We start from the raw sequence: 27385 nt of genomic DNA, 5'->3' as shown, positions 1-27385 counted from the left end.
ACAAATCTAGCTTGAAGTTTTAATTTGCTATAAAAGTCCCTCTATACTATGAGTTTACAATGTTTTGATGTATCATGGAAATTATGAGACAAATTACGAGACCATCACTTCCTGTACTTGAGGTTACATGAGCAGCCTCGTTCGTTTCCCCAGGAGTCATGCTGTCCTTTGTTATGGCCTCAGAGGCTGCCCGCAGCAGCAAGTACACGCCCTTCACTTGTACCTGTTCACACGCAGGTGGAGGTGTTCACAGGAGACAGGGGACCAGAAATAGAAAGCTTGTGGTGACACTTCAGTCATACTGCGTGTACCGAGGCGGACTTCTCTGTTTGTGTTTTAAGCGTGAATTGATTCTGTTTTCCCCACTGATGGAAAAGGCCTCCTGCTAGGGTCCACCTAGCGCCATGTCCTTAACAAGCCCGCGAACTACCGTGAGATAACCATTAATTGGACCTTTAAGGAGGAAATACGCCGCAAGTAAGTTAACTGTTTAACTATTTCTACTTAAATTTGAGTTGCCGGTATTCATGGAAGTGTCCAAATTTAACTCCTTCGCCATTCCTTTTAAAAGCTGATGCGGTGATGCCAGAAGTGTCTAAAAAAGTGAATTGAATTAGATTTTCTACATTACTTTCAGAAGACAGGTGACAACGTCTCAATTAGGCTACCTACCCTTTTGCAAAATGTCAGCTGGGAATCAGCTGCTATAGCCTAATCCCAAATGACACTCTTGCATGAAATGGTATAGGTACAGCAATGGATTGATGGATAACTTTTCTATATTGTCTTCATTTTAGCCTCCTCTAGTGATGGCATTTCTCCATCAGCTGAGACTCCTTCTCTGGAAGAATGGACTGGCAGTCATCAGACAGCCGGTGAGTGAATTTGAGATTCATTTTAGGATTCAGATTTAATTGTTCCGTCTTTGATCATCCCATCTTTGATTGTCAGGAATAAATTAGAGCCTCACAACGCCTTGGGTGATCCAATTTAGGTTTTACTACATGTGCCATTGGAAATGTGCTTAATCCACACACTAAATGTAACTGTTTTATAAAATCTACTGTTGCAGTTATGGTCCCTGACTCTGATCACTTGGCCTCTGGTCATCTTCATCATTATCGCTGTTACCCGACACCAGTTCCCCCCAATCGTAAGGCAAACATGTAAGTATAATCCATGTCCATGTGCAGTTGTATGTTTCATTATCCTTTTTAAAGACGGGTTTAAGTGTACTAAAGTGTGCAAAAATTACACATTTTGAGGAAAAAAAATGAAAGCCTTCAATATAACATACTGGAAATCCATTTGGCGGTCATATCTCTCCTAGTTAAGATAAAACCTTTACAGGAATCTTCATAAACTCAATAAAACACATTGGATACTCTATTTACAGAATGCACTCTATTTATTAAATGTTATCCTACATGTCTCTTTATAGACCATTACATTCATATGACATCATCTCAGATTTCCTTAATGTGATACTTGAGAGTGAAAGGTTACCATTCAATGGGTTCAAGTTTGCATTAACACAATACATACGCCACATGGACCACAGGCTTTTTGTTGGAGATTTCTAATTGATGGCCGCTTTACACGCTTTCACAATCAAGTCAACAAATTGAGCCCTTCAGATCTGAGCCTATACCCTCTGCACTAGTGACGCGTTGTTTGTACTCTTTTATTCCTCAAACCCAGTTGATTATCTGCGATAGATGTGGGTGAAGGTGTGTAAGGAGGGAGGGCTGTGTTTTCTTTTTACCTTTGTGTCACCACTTGTGACCAGAGATGAGAATGGAGAAGTGAGCTTTGAAAGGAGGGGAAGAGATTGTAACCGGTTTGCTTGTAAAAATGTACTGAAACCTCGTGCAAGCAGAACATACATATATAATAATTCCTCCATATATAATTCCTATGAGTAGAAATACCGGTATATAGTTTTGCATTTCACATCAGTCAAAGTAGCAATGTAAGAAGCAACATACTACTTTGTTCTGGTGTTAACTAACCAGTTATCCTCCCACTTTTGTTTGTTCAGTCATGGTTTCATGGATCAGATTTTTAGTGGTGCAGAGATTTCGATGTAATACAATAATCTCAGTGTGCTCAATCAATCCAGTGATCAGGAACAAAAAGGGACCTACCCTCTCATGTGAAGTGCAGTGTTTGGTGGCTCGTTCAAGCGTGAAACAGGCACAGTGTTAGAATGGACTCCACCCAAAAACATGGAATAAAACCTTCTGTAGAACCTGGTCAGACCAAATGACCAGCAGAAGACTTGGGTTATGTAATACAATGTTCAGAATTACTCAGAAAACACAGTCTAGATTTATCTGAGACAAGCAGACTTTTCAATGTAGTGAAATTAAATCTAACTGTTTTTATTTTTAAAGAAAACATATATAAAATCAGCACTTAGAAACATAAAATCCCCCCCTCCAAACAAGTTAAAAATGGATTTGTTCATCTTGCAAATTTGACTATATGTATTCCAAGCAACTCCATTTGTTGAAAGCCTGCTATCTTTATTGTTCAACACACATTATCATTTGAATTAATTTGTCACTGTTGTATCTATATCTGTTCAAACAGTGCATGAATTATGAATACTGTCATCATGTTCTTGTCATGCCTTGACTAAGCTCAGTGAAAACGCTGTTTGCTAAGCCAATATTCCCTTTCTCTGTTTTGACAAGATGAAATATCACTTTCTGAGATAATAGTTTAACAGGCATGGAGACAACAAAGGTCAGACTAGTCACAGCGACTTGAAAGCAACCTGATATTTATCGTCTCTTTTTCCTTTATTCTGAACCTAAGCATTAGCTGGGATTGTTACATGACAAAAGATGGTATACGTTACTGCAGTGCCAGTTGATACAGACACAAGGAAATGAACTCAGGGTCTTGATCTTCTGGTCAGATATAGCTACATAAAAGACCCATTTAGAACCAGTTTATGTAGTGTGTATCATACTCTCCTTCTACCTACATACAGTCAATGATATAATGACGGCTTGAATGGAACATCTTCCCTTTTACTCAACCTTTAACTTACTTCTATGTAGTAGTACTGTCAAAAAATGCTGTTTGCCAAATGGAGATTATTAAGGACATGATCTCCTTTCTGATATCTCCTCCAGGTTTTGTGGGACCCCGAAACCTTCCCAGCACAGGCTTCTTCCCCTTCCTGGAGACTCTCATGTGCAACACGGACAGCAACTGTCACAACACATCACGTCTTGTCGACCCAGCTGCATCAAAGTCAAGTCAGAAATCCAGACGGAGTAAAAGGTACCCCTGTTACATTCATCCGTACAGATTTTATATATACTATGACTTCAACTCTGCTGTAGAAACACCCAAAGATTATTTCAAACATGATCTATAAATGTCTGCTGCGTCAGTGAACTTCCACATCTTCAACGTATTAATGTCTGTTTCTCTTTTTTTGCTGAATTTTTAAGCTTGATTGTATATCTTTTTTTATGCAGCAGAGAACAGATACATTCTTTGTTTTTCTTTTTTTTTTTAAAGAACTGTTTCAACATGAAACATAATCTAAAGGAAACAGGAACCTTTTTATTACATCTGTTTTTGTGATGTGAGCTTTGTGATGTTCCTGAGAATTGAATACCTGATGAGGTTCTGATAGGAAAACCGGTTTGTCTTACCTCTGACCTGCTGGTGTGATGAAAGGTGTGGTTTTTTTTGTGCAGGTCTCCAGCCCTACGACATCTGTTGTTTGTTTTACATAGAGCACAAAACCCCGCCTCCACTTTTAAATAGCTAGCCTTTGCTCCACTGGCTTTTGTCATGGAAATGTTTTTTTCTGCCTTTAGTTTTCTATCCTCTAATCATAATCTGTATCTATAAGTACTCCTCATAGTACATTTTTTTGTCATTTAACAAAGAAACAAGTTTAAGAAATATACAGATGGGAGTAGATGTGTACCCATGAAGCACTCCATGATATGTAATTTGATGTGTTTTAATTTCATGGATGTTTCTGAGTTTCCTGTGATTTCTGTGTCTGTGTGACAGTTTCCCACCAGCACACCTGATGAACAGGGGAGAATTATTCAACTTTGATTCCACTTTTGATCCAAAAAGTGCTACTGCTGCTGTGGTTGAGGTCTTGAGCAACATTGTGGGTATGTTATCTTTATTCATTTTTAGTACTTACTTATGTTCCTTCCTGGATGAAGCTCTGCTGGGTACTTATTTGACTTTGTGTTCAGGAGCATATTTTAACAACATGTTGATATTATGTTGCTCAGACTTTTATCAGAATAAGGAGTGGACAAACTAGGAGATTAAACATTTTGAAAAACTGCACATCATTGATGACATAAACATAGTAGTTTTTTTGAATAGGAATATGTTTACTTGCTCACTTTATAACCAATGGGCTTATTTGCTTTCTTAAACTTTCAGGAATAATTATTTCCACAACATTTTGCATAAATAGCCACACTTTAAGGATAAAAGAAAGTATTTGGTAATTGTTAGGTGGGGGTTATTTCTGTAGTAGATGGACAATTATGAGATCGTGAAACAGACTGTGGTTCATCTTAGATTTATTCAGCCATGGTCAGACAACACAGAAACACAACACACATGACAAAGTGCAGACCATCGCTGACCCATGCTGACCAAGATCTCACAATCATTGACAATCATTGGAAAGTGGCCATCATGGGCAAAATGGCAAAATGGCAAAGTCTTCATCACACAGTGTGGCTTATAGTCTGCTAGAAGGTTCAGCCCACAAATTCCTTTCCATTTGGGTACATCACTATAAAACAATAAAGATGACATGACACTGATTTGTATACGTATCAGCTGTAGACGCTCTGTCTCGCAAACAGTTGCTGACAACATATAGTTGGCTCCTATCCAAACATAGATCTGCTACTACTTAGGTGCTTCACCCATATAAGGTTACAGCTTCACAGACCCAAAAGTAGAATTACTGTGAGATGGTTGACACAATTTAAAGATATGTCCACAAAATGATCACGATGAATGAATCCATGAAAATACGTACTAACAGTAATGTTGATTACGCACACCTTTCCATCAAAAGTAGAGATGTATTACAGTAGATATATTTGTATCATATTAATTTAACAATGTCTCCATGTTTTAAAGGTTCGTCTCGCAAAGGAAGAGAGAATAAAGCCACTTTCATGAACATCAATGAGACTCTTCTGGACCATAATGTGGGTATTATTTAAAAAAAAAAAAAAACTATTGAGAATTTGGAAAAACCTGTTCCAGTGATTCATCTCATCAGTATAGAAAGCTTGTTTGGCCACTTCTATGAAGGTCATTGTTATCTACAAAAGAACCCTTAGTCCCTAACAAAAAAAGGCTCATAGACGTGCCTCATTATATTATGTATTAAATATCAGATTTCTGTTTTCGTTTCACAGCCAATAAAGATTCCCTAAACAGTACAGTTTTATATCAAATGAAGCCCTCTTAGAAAATATTTAAGCCACCTATCAAATAACTTCAAACCACCAACCTAAAAACTGCTCTGATGTTACAAAAGAGAAGACCAAAGAAACACAGTATTTCTTTTTAAAAATGGCTCTGCAACACAAAAACCAAGAGTAAAACTGGCATTACATGTTGACCAATTATAAAATGTAACCTCGAGACAAAATAAAAAAAGTCTCATGCCAATCAAGTCCTGAGCGGTCAAGTCTGAAGAAATCATCACAGCTTACAAGTCTGAGTTCAGACCCACATCTGGTACTAAAGCCTGGCTAACATAACTAGCGAATAAACATATCTCTTCATCTGAAATATACTTCATTCATATAACTGTTTAAAGGTCACATATTAAACTCCTTTTCAACAAGTTTAAATAAGTATCAGAGCTCTCCAAAACATGTCTTTGAAGTTTCTTGCTAAAAATCCACTCTGATCCTGTATTTGATCATGCCTATAAACCCCTCTATTTCATTCCTGCTCAGAACAGGCTGTTTCTGTGTCTGTAGCTTTAAATGCAAATGAGCTGTGTCTGACCACGCCCCCTCTCTGAAAAGTTCTTGGGTGGCTTGGGCTGTATTGCACCATGCCCTGTTTATAGTCAGAAGGCAGACTCAGAGGGCAGAACAAACAGCTAGCTCCGGGAGTGTCACCCACCTGAGGGTTTGGTTACTTCCCTTTGTGACGCCACAACTGGAAAATCTCCAAACGGCCTGTTTGAGCATATTTACTAAAACGCGGAGCAGGCAAAAGACGGAGAGGATGGACTATTCTAATAATTGGGGGGTGTTGCCTACAGACTAGGGACACATATTAGTGTAAGCAAAACATTGTAAAGTGTATTTAGCATAATATGTGACCTTTAAATCAATGGACAAGTTAGCAATGAAGGGCCAGTTCTTCAAAAGTAAATACATACATACATACGATATTTTGATTGAACATATATTCATGTGTTGATGTTACAGATACTTTGTGATTTTTTTTACTTTTTGAAAGTATTTCATGAACTTAAAAAGGCCACTCTGTAACTAATATTCTGAATTTATCTAAATGATATCCTTTGCAGGAGACCTTACACACAATGCTGGAGTCAGCAAACATGCTGAAGAGAGCCATCTGCGCCGTGACGCTCCCCATGATAAACAACGAGGCATCAAGCCCCCTTTCTTTTGCCATTGTCACTTTCTGCAAGTCCAATGAAACTGTGTTTGAAGTGTCACTCAACACACTCAACCAGGTTTGTGTGTGTTTGTGTTTCCCTGCATACATACCCTACAGTAGATGTGATTTTTTCCCCCATGCATGTGTTAGCTTGTTATTAGCATTACAGTGTGATGATTCTAACTTCTTATTCAATGTATGTTTTAAGTTAAAAAAAAAGAAAAGGTTTGTGCATGTTTTGATTTTTGCACTCTGGTTGTCAGATACTGATGGATCTGATGCTGAGTAAACCAGATGAGATGGCGACATTTGCTGGGATGGCCGTTGTGCTCTTTGATCAACTACAGAATCAGACATCGCTGTGGGAAAGCCTTTTAGATCTTCCTCAGCTCTTCTCATCTGGTTCTATTGACCAAGTACTACACAGCACAGAGACCCTACTCGCCAACTTACAGGGGTAATGCACTTTCAATGAAGGAGCAATCCAAAATGAATGAAGGGCAGCTGTGTGAAATTGTGTATTAGTTAATAAACATGAAGTAGAATAACAGAACAGTACAGCCACTCTAAATATTATCCAAAGCTACGAAAGCTTTGGTGGAGTCCAATACGACTTAAGTAAGTCAAATGCATGAACTCTTATTTAAGATTCGCCTTTATGTGAGTGGACAGTGGATCATGTTGGAAATCAGGGAGAGAGTGTGGGTAAGAAGCCATAGGTCGGACAGGAACCCCGTCTGCCTGCTTGAAGGACAACAGCCTCTGTGCATGTGGCGAGACCTAACCTCTAGGTCCCCAGTGCCCCAAAAACTCTTATTTAAATGCAAGAGTCAAAGATTTCCTCATGATTTGTAGCTTAGATTTCAATCAGAGCTTCTTGCCCTAGACACCATCTTTCCCTGTTTTGGTATAAAATGAGTGGATAGTTTAAAAAATCTGAACTGATTTGCAATAGAATTGAATCCTGGTACATCAGTATAGATATACTGTTTTTGTACTGGCTTTAAAATACTAACGCTATAGTGCTGTTTGCAAAGTAGCATAAGGTAAACGTGTTTGTATGTAAGGCATTTCTTTCAGGGTGCGTCCTGGTTTGAGCATCAAATGTTTTTTTCCTCTGTGCTTCCTTTAGTGCCATGCACGCCATCCAGAGCAAATATCCAGAAGCAGATGCCCCACTTTCTGTTGTGAAGCTGATGCTCGTAGTTGGCCTCAAAACCATCCACTATGCTCTAGATTGGCCGGGAAAAGGTAACTTGGCAACATCTGCTTTACTGAACATACTGTCGGCCACAACGATCTAATTACCTTAAAGGTGTTTGATTCAAATAGCTTTAATGTTCATTAGATATGTTTTTAAAAATGAATATGCTACGTAGTGAAACCCTGATTATTCAGTGAGCCGTTGTAGTAATGGGTATTCGTTGGATCATAATTAGACATGATGTCTTGCTAGTTACAAGGAAACCACAACAGGATTACCCTTTGATACGGAAAAACCAAAACTATGTAGTCGGTTAAGTTTAAGTCAATGGGTGTGTGATGTTTTTTTTTTTACAGAGGTGTCCATTCATCTGGGAGAGATTGTCAAGTTGCAGAATGACTCGTTAAGTGAAACGGTGAAACAAATTCTACAGGAGGTTGAAATACCACTGGACAAGGTATGTGCTGACGAGTCATTATATAACGCTTTATAGTACATTAAAGACACTAAACAATGGGAGATATGTTTGAGTAGATTCAAGTAAAAGGGGATAGCAAAACTGTTTAAAAACCTGAAGTAGAAACCTTTACTAAGACAGAATTACTTTTATATTAAATATAGCAAGTGTCGAGCAATAGTATTGCTAAAAGTAGCCGCTTTGGTGGTAGCATTGCTGTTTTCTGCCTAAAACATCTTTTCAGTAGCGTAGCTGTTTCTTGATCACGTAGTGCATTAGCGTCCACACAAGATACATTTTCCTGAAATGTATTATCTACTGTAGTCTTGACAGTGACATCACTGTCCGGTCTTTGATCTGCTGCTTAGATTGTCTCTGCTGCTGGCAGATTTGCAGACTAGCATGAGTTCACCTAACATGAGGACACATATTAAGTTGATTCTCAAATAAGCAAACATAACTCACACCTATTAAATTAACCATCACCAGTGCACACTACAAACACCAGCTGACAACTTGTCAACATACGAGACAACATATAGGAGGGAAGAGAAGCACAATAAATATAGAAACACTAGAAAAGTTGGAACTTAAGGGGAGGGAGGGAAAGGATGAGGACAAATTGATTCTTGCACTACTGTACCTTATTTATCCTTAATTGACTGTACTTTGAAGAAGCACACAAAATGATATATCCAGCTGTGATGGAGCGAGACTCACGTGAGAAGTTCTTGGTTTCATTACACAACATTGTTTTGGCACTCACAGAAACATTAGAGGACTGGTATGTTGAACTTATATTATCTAGGTCAAGTAAACCAGTTGTATAACATATAGAAGTATGATAAAGGTTATTGAAGTTGGCCCGAGTCATTTGCTTGCAATTATGTTGTTGCCTATATGGCATATAATTATAGTACACATAAACATAAACAATTAGCATTGACTGTAAACGTGCTCAATGAAAAAAGCTATCTTTGGGGTAGCCTATAGCTTCAATGCAGTAAAGCAAATTTTCATGTGGAGGGGTAGCTCGGCTCACAAAAAGCTTACCCATCACTGAAGATTGCAATGATCAAGATCAGATATTTCAGTAGCTCTACCCCCAAACTGGTTTCATGTTTCTTGTCCACAAAATAGTATCTTGTGTTAGCATAGCTTAGCTATAACAACTGAAAAGAACAGCTTATGTATATATTACATATATATACATATTATGAATAACAACACCTAACTTTGGATCCTTGGATTAAACTCTCTTTCACCTCTGCTTTACTGTGTACTGATTACTATTCTATAAACAAAGTGTAAAAGTTAGACTTTAGTTTCATTCTATTCACTGTAATCCCCCTCTCTTCTGTAGGCCATTGCCCTCACCATGGACAGTGACATGTTGCATGAGCATGTGTGCAACAACAGCGCTAACTCATTGTGGCTAAAAGCAGCGTGCAGTACTGGCACCGTGCATATGCTTCTTGGCTGGATCGATTCTGACAAGGCAGCAAAGCAGGTAAGTTGGAAATTGAGAGAAAAGACTCCTGAAATGAGTCACTTTCTCACTGCTGTATGAGTAGGTGCATTTCTGTTGTCTCCTCTCTCTTCCTTACTGTCTGTCTCATAGGATGCTTATCTGTATTCTTCTGATCCTAAATTAATTCACCAGTGCCCCCTTCACAGGCAATTAGATTCAGAGTGTGCCGAGTAATTAGTCCACGGCCAGGAAAAAGCTGTTGGCTATAGTAACAAGCAAGTGCTACTCCCAGGTTGCACCTGGGGAACAGAAACCTCTAACATGTCTAATTAGCACTGCCACTACAGTAGATGTGTTTTGATGAGATAATTCCCAATCAGACGCTGTTAGCTAACATTGTCATTAGTATGTGTACTCGCTCAGAGGCTGTCTAACACTGATATATAGGAGTGATTTGCATGTCTAATATTATGATAGCCGGCAGATGTGTTCTTTCAAATGACATACAGTGTAGTGTTAATTTATTATTCAGTTTACCTGTCTCAGCTTCCTGCTTCCATACCTCCATTCATAGGTGAAAGAGTGTGTACTTCATTAACCATAACCATCTCAAGCTACCCTTTGATGTATATCGCACAGGATTATATACAAATAGCAGTGTTGTACTGTATGCACTTTTTCTAAAGATGGCTAAAACGTAAGATATATTATCAGCAGATTGTGATAGAATTCCATCTTATTTCTTGCTGCACAGGGTTGAATTTTACTTTGTGTTAAAAAAATGTAAAAGAGAGGACTCATTGTTTAGAGGTGGATAATAAGAGACAGTAACTTAGCAGAAAAAGATAAACTTTTGGTATATGTTAAATGTAGCAAATATTCTAAAAAAATCCCTTACATTTTGCAACCCACTCCTAATGAACAACATTTTACCCAGGTTCTCCTGGCATGGAGTAAGCATGTTGCTCCGCATGACATTCACTTTGCCAAATGGCTGCTGCACTCACTGATGGAAGGATCTATCCAAGGAGAACCGGACAGCTTCCAAACTCCAAGGACCCGGCGTAGCATAGAAGCACAGCCACAAAACATTGAGGAAGAGCTGTAAGTACACTAATGTGGGTTTTTAATTAAGCAAACAGCTGTGAAGCACATATTATAATTCTAAAGATATATTTTTGGGCAATGTTTGCCTTTATTTGATGGGACAGCTGAAGAGAGACAGGAAATGTTGGGAGGAGAGAGTGAGGGATGGCATGCAGCAAAGGGCCGAGGTTTTATTGGAACCCCTGGCTGCTGCTACGGGACTATAGTGTCTGTATATGGGGCTCATGCTAATAAATAATTTTAACTGGAAACAATGTTAGACAGGTGTTAAAATGTGTTTAAAGAGTTTTTAAAAAACTTCAATAGATGGGAATTTTAAATGTGTTCATCATAAGCCAAAACTGGTCAAATTAAAGAAAAGTTTTTATGTAACATTTTAAATCTCCTCTGATGAGTTTTTCACAGGTTATAAAACAGAATGAAATGAATATTCATGTATTTATGTGACCTGCAAAACCAAACCAGAGCATTAGCAGCTAGATTTATCATTTCTTTATTGTTATTAAACCATATTGCCTTAAATCAGTGCTGCTGGTTTAGTCTCAGACAATGTGATTAGAAGCTCGCTGTGGTGACATTTTCCACAGAAAGGATTCTTGATGAGAGACATTTGACAGAAGGATGTTTCTTTTTGTACTAAAGTACTACACAATGCACGTACAGTATAAAGTCAGCAAAGAGATTATTTGAACCATTTTGTCTGCAGGGGTCTCCAATATCAGCAAACAAACTTACAATTCCTCACAGGAGCTTTAAACGAGCTAATAGACATGCGGTACTGTTGATAGACAACTTGATATGGCTTTAGCATTTTTTTTTTAAATGTCTTGTGTGTTTTTTCATTCCATACAACCTTTTTGTTTGAAACTTAAACATAGAAATAACAAAATCTAAAAACCATCTTTTGTCTCTTTTATGTTTCTCTTTCTCAAAATGATTTAAATATTGAAAATGTTTACACTAAACAGTAACCAGTTCTTTATTTTGATTTGAACCTTTGTTTTGGCAGGTTTTTGGAAGTTGGTGAAGTGATACTGGAAATCATACAATTGGTGCCTGAGGTGGACATGCTGGTCCATAGCATGCTTAGATCTGGCTTCCAGTCCATGAAAATAGCAACACTGACCCTTGAAATTGTTGACGGTGAGATGACTTAATATGACATTTCATCAGTAAGGGTTTTAACAACTTTCATTTTAACACCTTAAAAGCTAGCTGCTTATTCTTGATGGTGTCGTCTCACTTGAGTTGACAGTGGTTATTGCTGTCAAAATGAAAAAGGTTTTGACAAATATCCCTGGTAAAGAATTAGACTGGAACATACAAGTGTAAACATCTTTTGATTTTAGCCCTTAATAGAAAACAGCAAGAGAGGTTTAAATGCAACATATTTTTTGGAGACACTGTTCATCAATTGAAGCTTGTTGCTCACATGGTTTCACAGTCAAGATTGTTATCTTGTTGAGCTGTACATGAACAGTACAACCTTGAAATAAATAGGACACGTTCACACCCTTTCTCTGGGGACTGATGTAAGATTCAAAGTGTTCTTTGGAAAATAAGACTAGAGGAGTTACCATGTGGAAAAATTGACACCAGGATACCCCAAAAGGAAATGTATTACACTTGATTATAACAACCCGAGTGTGATGTAGTTAACCAATCTGGCATTGTCTTTGTTTGTCGTTGTTTTTTTGTCTAATTTTTCCCTGGTTTGCAGAAATAATGGCCAGTTTCCTGAAAGATGTGGATCAACTCCAACAAACGTATCTAACATTGCTGACAAACCAGTCCGAGGCAAGCCTGTGGTTAGGTCATGTCGTGGACAGTGTAAAGCAGGGGGTGATGATGGTAAACTATAAGTATTCTCTCTGACCAAAAGCCTTTAGGCATCAATCAAATATAGGACGATGCTATGTGATTCTATTTGTAATTCGGGGTATCTTTTCTAACTATTTGTGAGATGAATAACGGTTTAGATGAGTCATAGAAAACCTGTCATTACTGGTAATTCCTTCCTCATAAAAATGACTCTGTCACATGTTATACTTTGACTCGAGGCGGTGGCACGTGGAATGCAGTAGCATGAAGACCATTTTAAGTAGCAAAAATGATTCAGTTGGTGCTGTGTCTCCCTCTTTTACTAGATTACGGCATCTGAGCCTCCAACATGTGAGGATGTGTTTGGTACCTTCGAGTGGCTCTTCAACACGGAATCTGTAACAGTCGAGGTGTGGAGGTCAATGATCTGCGAGAGCGGCTCCAACCTAGAACAGGTTCTACTGTTGGGCCTGATGCCACTTGTTGAATCAGTAAGGCTACTGAGCATTTGAATAGTTTCATTATTAAGTAATATCCTTCTGAACATGTTATTCTGTGAGATTATGTACTGTACATGTACAGCTGAGGAACTTCTTAGATTTTAAAGACAACTCTAAGTGTGTTTCATATTGTGTTTCCACAGGCACAAGACTTTAACAGCACCCTCATGGGCAACACAGACTACAATGTAACACTTCCCATGGTTCTCTCTCAGTGGCAAAAGTTGAACAACAACAGCATGCAATTTGGAATGTTTGTGGACAGGTTCACAGAGGAGCTGGGTGGAGCATACTGGGTGAACTGGATGCCTGACAACAGCACTCACAATGTGACTTGGAGTCTTCAACAAAGGTGATGAGAAAGTGTTGATTGTGTGATTAGGGTTATTTTTAGAGTAGATAATGTGCACATTGTCTTATCTCATGCTTTTAGTTTTAATTTCACTGTTTAAAAGTGTTGTTGCTCTGTTTTGCTTTTAGTGTTTTTTTGGTTCTGGTGAATGTGGGAGGACATATTGAAAAGAGTCAACTATGGCACCAGGCAAAGGACTATTTCTACATGGTTAACTGGGTCTTGAACTACAGGCCAGATCACCAGGTCACTACTCAGCCCCCAAACTGTGAGTTCAACCTTTACCTTTTTTTCTTCTATCTTTTTCCTACACTGCATCAAAATGTAAACTACTGAAGTTACTAATTATTTTTACTAACTTACTAAGTCATCTCTGAAGGGAATCCTAATACAAAATTGCAGACACTTTTACTTTGTCCCGATGATCACAAAAAAACTCAGAATTGGGTTGTATTAACCGAATAATTAACAATAGTTTGATTTCTAACTTTACAAACATGGGCAGCTGGTGGCTGCATTAGTCTTATTGGGAGCTACCCGTGATTCTCCCAATTTTGTTGCTAGTCTAACATCATCATGATCAACCATTGATTGTATAGGTTGCTTAGTTAAGTTAGAGAACCATGGCTTCTAGGTGTAATGATCCATTTTGTCTTGATTTGGCATTGGACCATGTCAATCAAGACATACATGGGGTGAATCTGTGAAATACTGTGAAATACCAGTAACCCTGAATCCAAACACCCTCTGGGAATGTACATAAGACTATTTAAAACACATTTTATGTTCAATAACTTAATCATGTAAATACTGTAATATTATCCTCCTCATTAATCTATTCACACCTTTAATGTAAATACTGTAAAACTCTACCTCATGTATTTTAACCATCTGTTACATAATTACATATTATACTACTGCACTGTTGTCTTATTCAGCCATATTAGTCTTTGCTTGTTTCATTTAATGTCATATATATATATATTTACTTTGAGAGCACAGTTCACAAAAGACAAATGCCTTGTCTGTTTAAGCATACGTGGCCAATAAAGCTGATTCTGATTCTTCTGATTCTTCTGATTCTGAATCTGTGTATTAAAAAAAAATCTTAAACTGACAACAATCGCTCAAATGCAAACACAAGTTTCACCAAAACGCAGTTTTGATTTCTTAAACAAAGTGAAATAAATGCTACCTCATCAAGTTTTATGCAAAATGTTTACTTTCCTCTTTAGGTTCTGTGGACATCTCCAGCTCCACCATTAATTGTAACACTGAAACTGGTTTTAACTGGCCGCAGTTTGTTACATCAATGACTCAGACACTGATGTCACCAAACCAAGACATCCTGGTGAAGTAAGTGTTTTTAGTTGTTAAGGTATATTAATCATTTCTTACTAAAAGCCATTGAACATTGAGTGTGTTTTTTTTTCATCCAAAGTTGATGCACATTAAAAAAGAAATACAATCTCATGCTATGTTAATCGTATTTGCACACTGACTCAGAAACTATGGTCCATCATTATTTTTATCGGAACCGGTTACATTTTCTGCATTTTTCGCATACATCCCTGTGTGTGTGCACATCTGGAAAAAAAACTGACTCAGTGTGCAAAGGTCTTACATCTGGAGATATGTAGACATTGCTATACGTGTATGAATATTGGGTTTATTATTAAATTTCAACTTTTGATAGGATGTTGACTTATCAAAACATCTACTTTAAAGAAAACTTTAAAAAAAAGTTGGATATAGGGTTGGCAATGATGATGATGCCATAATCCATTGACAGTGGCTGACATGCATCAACCAACCAGCCTTATCAGCCTAAATAACACACATTGTACCTATCACTCATGTTACAAATGAATGATGTGAGAATGTGGTTTTTCCCTCTGTCTAACCCCCCAAACTGGCAACAACCCCCTTCCCCAACCCAAGTAGGATATAACCCCATTCCCTTTTTGCTAAGACTTTAATGAAACAATCAATAGCTTTATATTATGCCAGCATCTGTTATGAATATTTTGAATACAGAGCCATTTCTAATATTCAGTCATGTTCCCCTCTTTTCTCCGTAGTTTTCTCAAAGGAACTGTAAATCTGTTGCAACATGTGTACAGTGACATCCTAAAGTCTGTGGTTGGATCATTTTTGAAAGAAAATATCCAAACTGGTGATGCACTCTCTGACTTCCTGATTAACATGGTGCATAACCTGCAAAGCTTTGTCAAGAAGATCACAGTTCTTCCTGATGAAAACATTGCTGACTCAGACATCATGGATCCCCTTGTCAGTAACTTGTTACAGTCCACTGGTCTGACCCATCTGCTGCCTCTGCTCTACAACGATGGTCCCATCAATGTCTCTACAGTGCTCGGTGTTGCAACCAAACTTATTAGACAAAACCAGAACATTTTTACCTTCAATGAGACAGATCCAACAATGCATCAACTGGAGCGATTGATAATGCAGTTTCTCTCCATTGAGGGTAACCTCACCATGTCCCTCTCCAACCTCATGGGACACAAAGTGGTAACCTATGCAGGCTACTTCCACCCTGATGATGTAGCACATTTCATCAAAGCCATCCGACCTTTCATCAACCAGACCTCACCAGGCATTGTAGAGACCATCCTCAGAGCCATGGAGCTTCTGAAGACACTGACAGAATCTCCAAACGGTGACCCAACAAACATTATTCTTGGGTACATACGCCAGCTTCAAGATTTCATCATGTCTCTGTTTAGATTGGGAAGAGTCCAACATTCTCTGTTACCAAATGGGGAGCTGAGTGCAGCACAAGTCACTGACCTTTACCTCATTTCCAAGGACTTTCTCAAACTCCTCACCCCAGAGGGCCTTCAGGGCCTGATTGATGCAGGACCAGATGCTGCGCAGGACAATATTGCACAGAAACTTATTGCATTTCTACCAGCTGAGGTCCATCAGGATGCTGCTCTCTTTTTCCAGGATTTCAAAGCTCTTCAGCGTCATTTAGCCAAATGTGCAGCAGGTCATGACTGTTTGAATGGAATCTCAGAAATCTTCAAGTTCCTCAATCAGATACTAGACATGGTGCTTTTGGCCAATGGTGATGTCAACATCCAAATAGCCTTGCCTAACCTTTTCCCGATGGATCAGGAATATGAGGAAATCGTGTCCATAATGTTCCCACTCCTTCTGTCCTCAAATGATGCTGCCTATGTAAAAACATTCAAACAGGCTCTTCACTTTATCAAACTGGTCATGGCTACACCAAATATTACCATCTCTGATGTCCAGAATGCCCTGCAGCAGTCAAACCTTACTCTTGAGGAGTTGAACAATATGGTTTCACTATTTGGAGCTGCCAACATCAATGACCTAATGTCAAAAGTATTGGATGTTATCAATTCTCAGAAGTGTTTTGAACCCCAGGAAAACCAGATGGTCACAGCCCAATGTGTTATGGGATTTGTTAACAGTGTCAGTGGTTTCCTAACACACCTGCCTGTTCTCCAAAATGAGACTGCCTTCCTCTCCCTGATCCCATTAATTGTCAATAATACCATCAGGGATGTCATCCATTTTGACTTTAGCTCCGATCCTAACAAAGCTGTCCTACACACCCTAAACACAACACTGGCCAACATCAAGATGGGCCTCCAGCTAAACCACTTGAACACTCCAGAGATCATGAAAGAAATCACAGTACTGGAAGATCTGATAAAACTTGCCGCTAACCAAGAACCATTCACCAACATTTTTAACAGCACATTGACTGATAACCCAATGTATGCTCAGAAAGTCTATCTGGAAATTGTGGATTGGTACTTGCAAAGGTTGGAAAATATCACCAGGCACAGCTCACTGTCAGAACTTCTCCATCCAATCTTCTACCTCACACAAATGCAAGTGACCCTGCAGCTGGCACAGACAGACTTTACTCTGTTTGTGAGCAACCAGATTGAGCATCTAATGAACATCATCCAGCACCCAATAGATGGTGCAGGAGTGACAAAAATTTGCCAAACAGCATTCGAGATGTTCCATAGTCTTTTCAATCTCATAAAGGGCAACCTAGAGTTTCAGAATAACCTCCCAGGTATGGAGCCATTTTTCAACACAACTGTTCTGCATGCGGCTGAGCTTCAAATTAAGCAATACCTTGACATCATACAAAAATGGATGAATCAACCAGATGTCCCATTGATCCTCACTAGCATGCTCCAATGGGGAAACCCCAATATAACAGCCTCCATCCCTTTGACCGACCTCCACCACCTGCTGCAGACAATGGCAAATTTTTTAAACACTGAACAATTGGGCTACCATTCCATCATCAGCAATATCACCGAGTCCTTGAAAAATGCCCTACTGGTGGCAGAGCAACCAGGTGGCATTCAAAGTGACTACTTCATAGCAGCCATCTTGGAAGCAGTCCAAAGTTCTATGCAGATCCTGAGCGCAACCACCAATGGCCCACTCCCACATATTGAGCAGAACATCCTGGAAATTGTGAATAACTCACTTAAGCTCATTGTCCAACCAGACATGAATTTTGATTCCTCACGTTTAGTCTCCATCCAAATCCTCAAGAACGTTGAGAATGTCATCGAAACAATATTACCAGAAATATCAGAATACCTACTACCTGCAATCAAAGTAGCAACCACATATTTTGAGAGCAGCCTCATGGCCAGTGGACCAGACGGCTGGAATCACATGTGAGTTTTTTTTCTTTCTGAATTTTCTGAATTTCTCATTTAATTTCATTTGCATTACCATTGAATTTTGTTTACATTTTCTAAAAACATCTTGATAGTGCTCATCAACAAAAGTATACCAAAGTGTCATTGGTGGTGACGAAGAATATATTGTTGCATTTATATTATAAATTAGAAATACACCAACAGATTCCTTCTAAGATTCTCAGTATGTATGATATATATGTTAAATAATAAGCCAAGTGAACTAATACTCAAGATCTTGGACAGGTTTTGGGATCTAAGATTGTTATTAGTTAGTCGAAGAAATGTTTTTAGCGGGTGCCAGATCACCTAGTGGTTATGATGCGTGAACCATTTACAGAGGCTATAGTCCGACCTTGGCCCTTTGCTGAATGTCATCCCCTACTTTGTCCTCACAATGTTTCTTCTCTCTCCGTAGCTGTCTTATATAATAAAGATGAAAAAGGCCAAAAATAGTAATACAAATAAATGCTTTTAGGTAGGTCCCATTGGGTTGCTTTAGAATAAGGCGTAACAAATGTTTATGTATTAAGTGTCTTGGCACACACATTATCAGTGGACTCTAGTTCCCCTCAGTTGTACAGAGCTTTTGACTAATTTAAAGCTCAAAGGTTTGGTTTAACAACCCCCAACTCCACTGTTTTGGTTTACACACAAAACAGTAAGGAGCTTCAATAAAATAATCTATAAACCCACTGTACTTGCTGCCCATCACAAACCAAAACGGAACAAGAAAGACAGTTAACATAGGACTTGCTTTCATTTTACGGAGAGAAAATACAACTCCCAAGCATGTAAGTTTATTAATCTATCAACTTTAAAATGAAATCAGTTGTGTTGTTTGCCCAGACTGCCCAATTAATCAGATTAGTGTACATAAATGGACTTTAAAAAGAGTATAACAAGTATTTATTTATTTTTCATCTGTGTATAAGAGCTGAAAGTACAGTAAGTGGTACTAAAGCATTTTTATTGTTGTATGGTCCTACCAACTTTTTAACAAAACGTCCTTTAGTCAATAACCAGCAGGCGTATGCATTCCACTGATGTTACTGTAATTCACATCCAATGGTCTTGATAGATAACTGAAACAAGACAGAAATGAATTCAATGCTTTGATAACATGTATTTAGACATGATGACATGCCCAGATCTGAAATATTGAAGTGCTGTGTTTGTTAAGAATTTTGAACGAGCTGATTACAGTCCAGAGCCTCCTGCCGCCAAACAGCACTGCCCAGGCTTACGTTTCAACCCTCATCAACATCACTCACTTCTTCCTGGAGTCTGGCCAAGGCAAGTCATGCTTCTCTGTGTGATTGTGGGTGGCCAAAACGTGAATCTTGATGAACTCAGATGGTGTGCAGGCTGCATTGTATGCTTTGTTTTTTCAAGAATTAGAGAATGTTAAGACATGTCACTCCAAATAACAAATGCAATTATAGGTTCTCTTTCATAGCATTCATTTCGTGTCTCACTATGGGGGAACACCTCCTGCGTGACCTCGTCAGAAGCTTAATAACACTACGCCAGCCCTCATTGGCTGGCAAGGATGACGTCTATGTCTGGAGGGGATGGGACCCTCACCCTATATAATAGGCAGGCATAGCGTCAGCCGTCATTCAAAAACCTCTTCTCGCTTCTCACAGAAGCCTTTTCGACACCTGTATTAACTAAGCTAAGCTGAACTGTCCGCAGACTGAGCCCACAACTCGGTCACTGGGCGCTTTGCTGGTCATACAGTGTCACTAGTTCCTGAAGCAGTAGCAATACTCTTTCAAGCTAGTTCGTGGTTGAAGTGGCAACACTTTAGTTTCAAAGTAACAATACTTTTCACCCAGAGTAGCAACATTCCACTTATCAATAAAGGTAGCAATACCGTTTTGATTTTTTTCTGTTATAGGTAGCAATACCGATTCAATTTTAAGAGTGTTAAACACCATTTTCACTCTAAACGCTAGCGGGAAATAGCAATATTTACCCCCTCCCAGCCGATGTAGCTGCACAAGCTTGTAGTCAGTCTCGCTAGCACCTGTAGCCCATTGGCAAACCATGGAGATGGCTAACGACAGTGAAGCCGCAAAAAGCCATAAGCTATGCCCCTGCGGCAATAAAATCTCCAGTTGGGACACTCACCCCGTTTGTGTGGCGTGCCTGGGACTCTCCCATGCCTGGGCCGCTGTAAAGTCAACGGACGAGTGCATCCACTCCGCTGCGTTCCCCCAAAAGCTTCTCCGAGGGAGATCCGCTTCTTGGGAGGGAGACATTGTCATGTCCGAGGCTCTGGCCGTCACACCTGGGCTGAGCTGGGCGGACATAGCCCCTCCACCCCCGGACATCGTTTTCCCGGAGCTGGAGGCAGGGGGATTCGGAGGCTTCCTCCAGTTCTACCCTGGGAGATGCCGATAAGGATGAAGAGTCGACAGACTCGGGGCTCCTTCTGTCGGACGATGAGGAGGAGGAGGAGGAATCCCTTTTCTCGGCTAGCACTGGGGCTGCTAAGCCTCTCGGCGCCGATGAAGGTGACCAACCCCCGACATCATCTCCCCTGGATCTTGGCATGCAAGATATGTGCAGATGAGCGGCCGGCAGGCTGAATATCCCATGGCCCGTCGCTCAAGCCGAAGCTGCTAAATTCCGCTTTGATGGCAAGAGACTGCAGAAGGCAAAAAAGACAGGAAAGCAACTGTTGCCGTTTTTTCCGGAGCTGCTCGAGGAGTTAGCTGTCACGTGGAAAGACTGGCCATACAGCGAGAAACACCCCATTGCGGGAAGTTCACTGCTGGATTGTGAAGGGATGGAGCCGCGCGGACTCCGCAATATGTCGCCTTTTGAGCCGCTGGTGGCGAATCATCTCCACCTGAAGACCTCCATGTCTTCTTCGGCTCCGTCTCTCCCTTTCAAGACGGACCGCTTTCAGTCCAGCCTCACTGACAAGTGTTACAAGGCAACGGCGCTGTCAGCGAGAGCCATAAATGCTTCCGCCATTCTGTCAGCCTACCAGGCTGAACTAGAAGAGGACATGACGCCGAAACCAGATACCTCCTTGTGGGAAGAAATCTGTGTGATAACAGACCACATCCTCCACCTCCACAAGGTAGCCGTCCAGGCTACGGGGAGAGCCATGGGTCTGATGGTCCTCCAGGAGAGAGTACGCTGGCTTGCGCTCACCAACCTGTCAGCGAAGGAAAAAGAGGAGCTCCCCAAAATGCCTAAACCGCAGTCGGCCTCCCAGGCCCCCAGAGGTGGAAAGACCCCATGGGCAAGGAAGCAGTCTCCTCAGGCCAGACCTCAGGCGGTGCCGCCTCATCCTCCTCCCGCAGCTGCGATGTTAAAGAGGAAGAAGCGGGCAGCCTGATAGCCTCCCCTCGCTGGGAGAGCGAGCCCTGTCAGACCTCTTCACGGGTCGCTCTCTCTCTTTCCAGCTCTGTTCCGGAGCCAGTTCAGAGGGATGTGTTCCACCCGGGTCGGTGCGCGTGTTCCAACGCCACCCAGGGAAAAGCAGAGACAATGTTCAGGACCAAACGGTCAATGTCATGTAAGCATTTAAATGTACTCTGTAATAGAAATGTCCCGACAGGCGCATCCAGGCAAAAGGCCAAGGGCGCTGTCCAAACAAATAAAAAATATGCAGAAAATAAAAATGTTGAAAAACAGATCACTATCTGCAATAACACAGCCTGCGGGGTTGAACACTCCCGCAGCTGTGAAGCACGCTACTCACACGTGCCTTGCGCTCCGGCGCATCCCGATTTTCCACACTAAGGTAGAAAGGAGCTTTAAGAGTTGTGCCTCCCGAGGAGAGCCACAGCAGTTTCTACTTGAGGTATTTTCTTGTCCCAAAGAAAGGGGGGAGGGGTATGAGAGCCATTTTAGACCTCTGAGCCCTAAACCATCATCTAAGAAAGTACAGGTTCAAAATGTTGACACATGCTTCGCTGCTGCGTTTCGTGCGTGCAGGCGACTGGTTCACGTCAATCGACCTAAGGGACGTCTATTTTCATATTCCGATTTATCCCCCGCACAGGAAATACCTGAGATTTGCCTTTCGGGGGATAGCTTACTAGTATATGGTCCTCCCATTTGGCCTATCTCTAAGCCCGAGGGTGTTTGTAAAATGCATCGAGGCAGCTGTAGCACCTCTCAGGGAGAGGGGCATCAGAGTAGCCACATATATCGACGACTGGCTGGTGGTAGCTCCCTCCCAACAAGAGGCAGCCTGTCATACAGAGGTTCTCTCACAACACCTGATGGGTCTGGGTTTTCAGATAAATGTGGAAAAGAGCATGATGATACCTGCTCAACGGGTCACATTTATAGGGCTCACCCTGGACTCAGTCCAGGCCAAGGCCTTTTTGTCCCCGGAGAGAGTGCAGACGATGCAAGCATGTCTGGCACTTTTTTGCAGGGGCGACATAGTTACCCTTACACAGTGCCAGGGGCTCTTAGGCCTGATGGCCTCCTCTGTGGTGGCTATACCTCTGGGACGTCTATACATGAGAGGCATTCAGCGCTGGGTGGCTTCTCTGGGACTAGACCCTCACCGCGACGGTCACCGCCATATGAGGGTCACTGCAGACTGCTCTCTTGCTCTCAGACAATGGAGGAGCCCAGTTTTCCTCATTCAAGGGGTCAGATTGGGAACTGTCCACAACAGGAAGGTGATCACGACAGACGCCTCTCTGTTGGGCTGGGGAGCCACTCACGAGGGAAGAACAGTGAATGGGAAATGGGGCTCTCACATGCCCTCTGCTCACATAAACTGTCTGGAGCTGCTGGCTGTTCATTTGGCTCTGAAACATTTCCTCCCGTGGCTAAAGGGTCATCATGTTTTGGTGAGAACGGACAATTCTACCGTGGTGGCCTAAACAGACAGGGTGGGCTGAGTTCCCCCCAGTTACACACACTGGCACACAGACTGATAGTGTGGGGCAGTGCACACCTGCTGTCTCTGAGAGCTACGCATGTGCCGGGCATTCTGAACTACGGGGCAGATCTGTTATCCAGGGGCAACCCGCTGTACGCAGACTGGAAGCTTCACCCCGAGGCAGATTTGGTCACGATTCAGTCAGGCAACTGTGGACATTTATGCTACAGTGGACAATGCTCAGTGCCCCATGTTTATCTCTCTGAGAGATCAGGGAGCCCCGCTGGGAGTGGATGCACTGGCACACGAGTGGCCGAAGACCCTCCTGTATGCCTTTCCACCAGTAGCACTCATTCCTCCCACTCTGGCCAGAGTGAGAGAAGGAGCTCTGTCGATGATTCTGGTAGCCCCACATTGGCCGGGAAAGCACTGGATGGCGGAGATTTTTCAACTCCTGTCCGGCCCACCGTGGCTGTTACCAGTGCCCAGGGACCTACTGTCTCAGGCGCAGGGAGAGATATTTCACCCTCACCCAGAGAGGCTGGCCCTGTGGGCCTGGCCCGTGAGTGGTTCAATCTAAATGTGGTGGGACTCCACCACAGTGTTATTGATACTATTCAGTGCGCCAGGGCCTCTTCAACTAGGAAGTTGTATGAGCATAAGTGGCGTGTGTTTGAAAGCTTTTCCTCAGAGTCGCAGGCTATTCCTTTTCAGTGTTCTGTGGCAGTGATTCTGTCATTCTTACAGAACCTTATAGAGAAGGGTAAGGCTTTCTCAACCATCAAAGTGTATCCGGCTTGCCATATTGGTTTTGATGAGAGGACTGTGGGTCAACATCCATTGGTGTGTCAATTTATGAAGGGTGCAAGGAGGAAACTGCCTACATCCAGGCCACCAGCTCCGTCATGGGATCTCCCCACGGTACTGGATGCTCTCTCTGGCTCCCCATTTGAACCTTTGGAACAGGTGGAACTGAAGATGTTGTCAGCTGAACGCATTGGTGAGATACATGCTCTTATGTCTCACCAGACCACCCTCTTTGCTATGGAAGTGAGGGAGAGGTGAGCTTGTTTGAATGACGGCTGACGCTATGCCTGCCTGTTATATAGGGGGAGGGTCCCCTCCCCTCCAGACTTAGACGTCATCCTTGCCAGCCAATGAGGGCTGGCGTAGTGTTATTAAGCTTCTGACGAGGTCACGCAGGAGGCGTTCGCCGATAGTGAGACACTCACTCATGCTACTCAGAGAACCGGGGCTATGTAAATGACCTACAGTTATAGGCTATCGGCTAAGAAACAGAGAAGATGAATTCAGTAACTGGAGTAAATGTGTAAAGGAAACAGATGGAGTGGAATAATATGTATATACATTAAATTAAATTAAGAGAGTACGGTTCTTTATTTATTTCATTTTTTTATGTTGTATGTATTCTTGTATGTTTGAAAAAAATATGAATGTGCCAGGATGAACAAAATATGTAATGAAATTTGAAAACTTTTAATGTAGAAAAAACCTGCAAAAAAATTTAAAAATGAAATAATAGCAAAATGTATACATTTAATATTGAAATCAAAGTTCACAGTTTTTTTATTGTGATTTTAGGCAACATGAGTCTCTGGGCAATGTTTGAGAATGCATCAGCAGAAAATGTGCCCATGATTATTGGAAAGGTAAGGCTTAACAAATAATGTTGTATATTTGCTTTACAAGTTGCTTCTGTTTTTGTTGGTTTCATTTTGTGGCAAATTTAACATTGGAAAGGTGTGCAACATGTTTTTACATTCTAAATAAATACTGGACTGTTATACCAACGCCCTTCTGCCAAAGCACGTCTGCTGGTTGTAAGGGCACTGAAAGACAGTCATTTATCATCATAGACAGTCAAACAAAACCTTACTTGATCTTTATCCAAGATTTTTGTCCTGCACTCAGCGTTCTTATTGTATTGCATAGATCAAAGGACATGTGAAACACAACCTTGTAGGTAAAGGTTTGTGTTGCATAAATATTTGAAACATGTGTCCCTTGTTTTTTATCATAAGATGGGGAAATTCCTGGGCATGCTTTGGTCAATCATTATGGGAGGTCCAGCCTCACATGTAACTGTTTCATCTCTTCAGGGCTTTGCTCAGCTAGCCCCAATACTGGAGCAGGTGATAACTGGAACGGCGGACCAAGTCATGTGGGATAAGTACGTTTAATACACACTTGTGATAGAAAAACAAACCTGCTTATGTGATCCCCCTTAACCAATGCCCGTTTTTTTTTCCACAGACTTGAAAACACTGAACAATTGGGCTACCTTTCGTTCATCAGTAATATCACCGAGTCCCTGAAAAATGCCCTACTGGTGGCAGAGCGACCAGGTGGCATTCAAAGTGACTACTTCATAGCAGCCATCTTGGAAGCAGTCCAAAGTTCTATGCAGATCCTGAGCGCAACCACCAATGGCCCACTCCCACACATTGAGCAGAACATCCTGGAAATTGTGAATAACTCACTTAAGCTCATTGTCCAACCAGACATGAATTTTGATTCCTCACGTTTAGTCTTCATCCAAATCCTCAAGAACGTTGAGAATGTCATCGAAACGATATTACCAGAAATATCAGAATACCTACTACCTGCAATCAAAGTAGCAACCACATATTTTGAGAGCAGCCTCATGGCCAGTGGACCAGACGGCTGGAATCACATGTGAGTTTTTTTTCTTTCTGAATTTTCTGAATTTCTCATTTAATTTCATTTGCATTACCATTGAATTTTGTTTACATTTTCTAAAAACATCTTGATAGTGCTCATCAACAAAAGTATACCAAAGTGTCATTGGTAGTGACGAAGAATATATTGTTGCATTTATATTATAAATTGGAAATACACCAACAGATTCCTTCTAAGATTCTCAATATGTATGATATATATGTTAAATGACAAGCCAAGTGAACTAATACTCAAGATCTTGGACGGGTTTTGGGATCTAAGATTGTTATTAGTTAGTAGAAGAAATGTTTTTAGCAGGTGCCAGATCACCTAGTGGTTATGATGCGTGAACCATTTACAGAGGCTATAGTCCGACCTTGGCCCTTTGCTGAATATTATCCCCTACTTTGTCCTCCCAATGTTTCTTCTCTATCCGTAGCTGTCTTATATAATAAAGATGAAAAAGGCCAAAAATAGTAATACAAATAAATGCTTTTAGGTAGGTCCCATTGGGTTGCTTTAGAATACGGCATAACAAATGTTTATGTATTAAGTGTCTTGGCACACACATTATCAGTGGACTCTAGTTCCCCTCAGTTGTACAGAGCTTTTGACTAATTTAAAGCTCAAAGGTTTGGTTTAACAACCCCCAACTCCGCTGTTTTGGTTTACACACAAAACAGTAAGGAGCTTCAATAAAATAATCTATAAACCCACTGTACTTGCTGCCCATCACAAACCAGTGGACAAAGGCATCTCCAAGATTATGAACATAGTGGATCATTTAGCTGCTTAGGTGTTTAGACCAAAACAGAACAAGAAAAGACAGTTAACATAGGACTTGCTTTCATTTTACGGAGAGAAAATACAACTCCAAGCATGTAAGTTTATTAATCAATCAACTTTAAAATGAAATCAGTTGTGTTGTTTGCCCAGACTGCCCAATTAATCAGATTAGTGTACATAAATGGACTTTAAAAAGAGTATAACAAGTATTTATTTATTTTTCATCTGTGTAAAAGAGCTGAAAGTACAGTAAGTGGTACTAAAGCATTTTTATTGTTGTATGGTCCTACCAAACTTTTTAACAAAAAGTCCTTTAGTCAAAAACCAGCAGGCATATGCATTCCACTGAACTTACTGTAATTCACATCCAATGGTCTTGATAGATAACTGAAACAAGACAGAAATGAATTCAATGCTTTGATAACATGTATTTAGACATGATGACCTTTTGATAAGACATGCCCAGATCTGAAATATTGATGTGCTTTGTTTGTTAAGAATTTTGAACGAGCTGATTAAAATCCAGAGCCTCCTGCCGCCAAACAGCACTGCCCAGGCTTACGTTTCAACCCTCATCAACATCACTCACTTCTTCCTAGAGTCTGGCCAAGGCAAGTCATGTGTGATTGTGGGTGGCCAAAACGTGAATCTTGATGAACTCAGATGGCGTGCAGGCTGCATTGTATACTTTGTTTTTTCAAGAATTAGAGAATGTTAA

The 27385-nt window shown here is 40.8% G+C and overlaps 1 protein-coding gene across 1 annotated transcript; it reads left to right on the top strand.

The window, feature by feature from the left end:
* The first annotated feature begins 265 nt into the window (after nt 1-265).
* Nucleotides 266-27385, top strand: LOC136181320 (uncharacterized). The gene is made up of 24 exons (XM_065962461.1): nt 266-477; nt 798-875; nt 1073-1166; nt 3147-3297; nt 4048-4157; nt 5158-5228; nt 6575-6745; nt 6933-7126; nt 7802-7920; nt 8230-8330; nt 9694-9840; nt 10739-10905; nt 11918-12051; nt 12629-12759; nt 13056-13220; nt 13373-13581; nt 13710-13849; nt 14817-14937; nt 15663-18290; nt 19498-19610; nt 24784-24851; nt 25302-25372; nt 25456-25878; nt 27166-27385. Exons 2-24 carry the CDS (start codon nt 810-812, stop codon nt 27383-27385), a joined length of 5814 nt encoding a protein of 1937 aa, XP_065818533.1. The 5' UTR covers nt 266-477; nt 798-809.

This window comes from Labrus bergylta, chromosome 13, assembly GCF_963930695.1.
Source record: "Labrus bergylta chromosome 13, fLabBer1.1, whole genome shotgun sequence".
Lineage (NCBI taxonomy): Eukaryota > Metazoa > Chordata > Actinopteri > Labriformes > Labridae > Labrus > Labrus bergylta.
The sequence above is the reverse complement of the archived record's forward strand: the minus strand, read 5'-3'. Positions and strand labels throughout refer to the sequence as shown.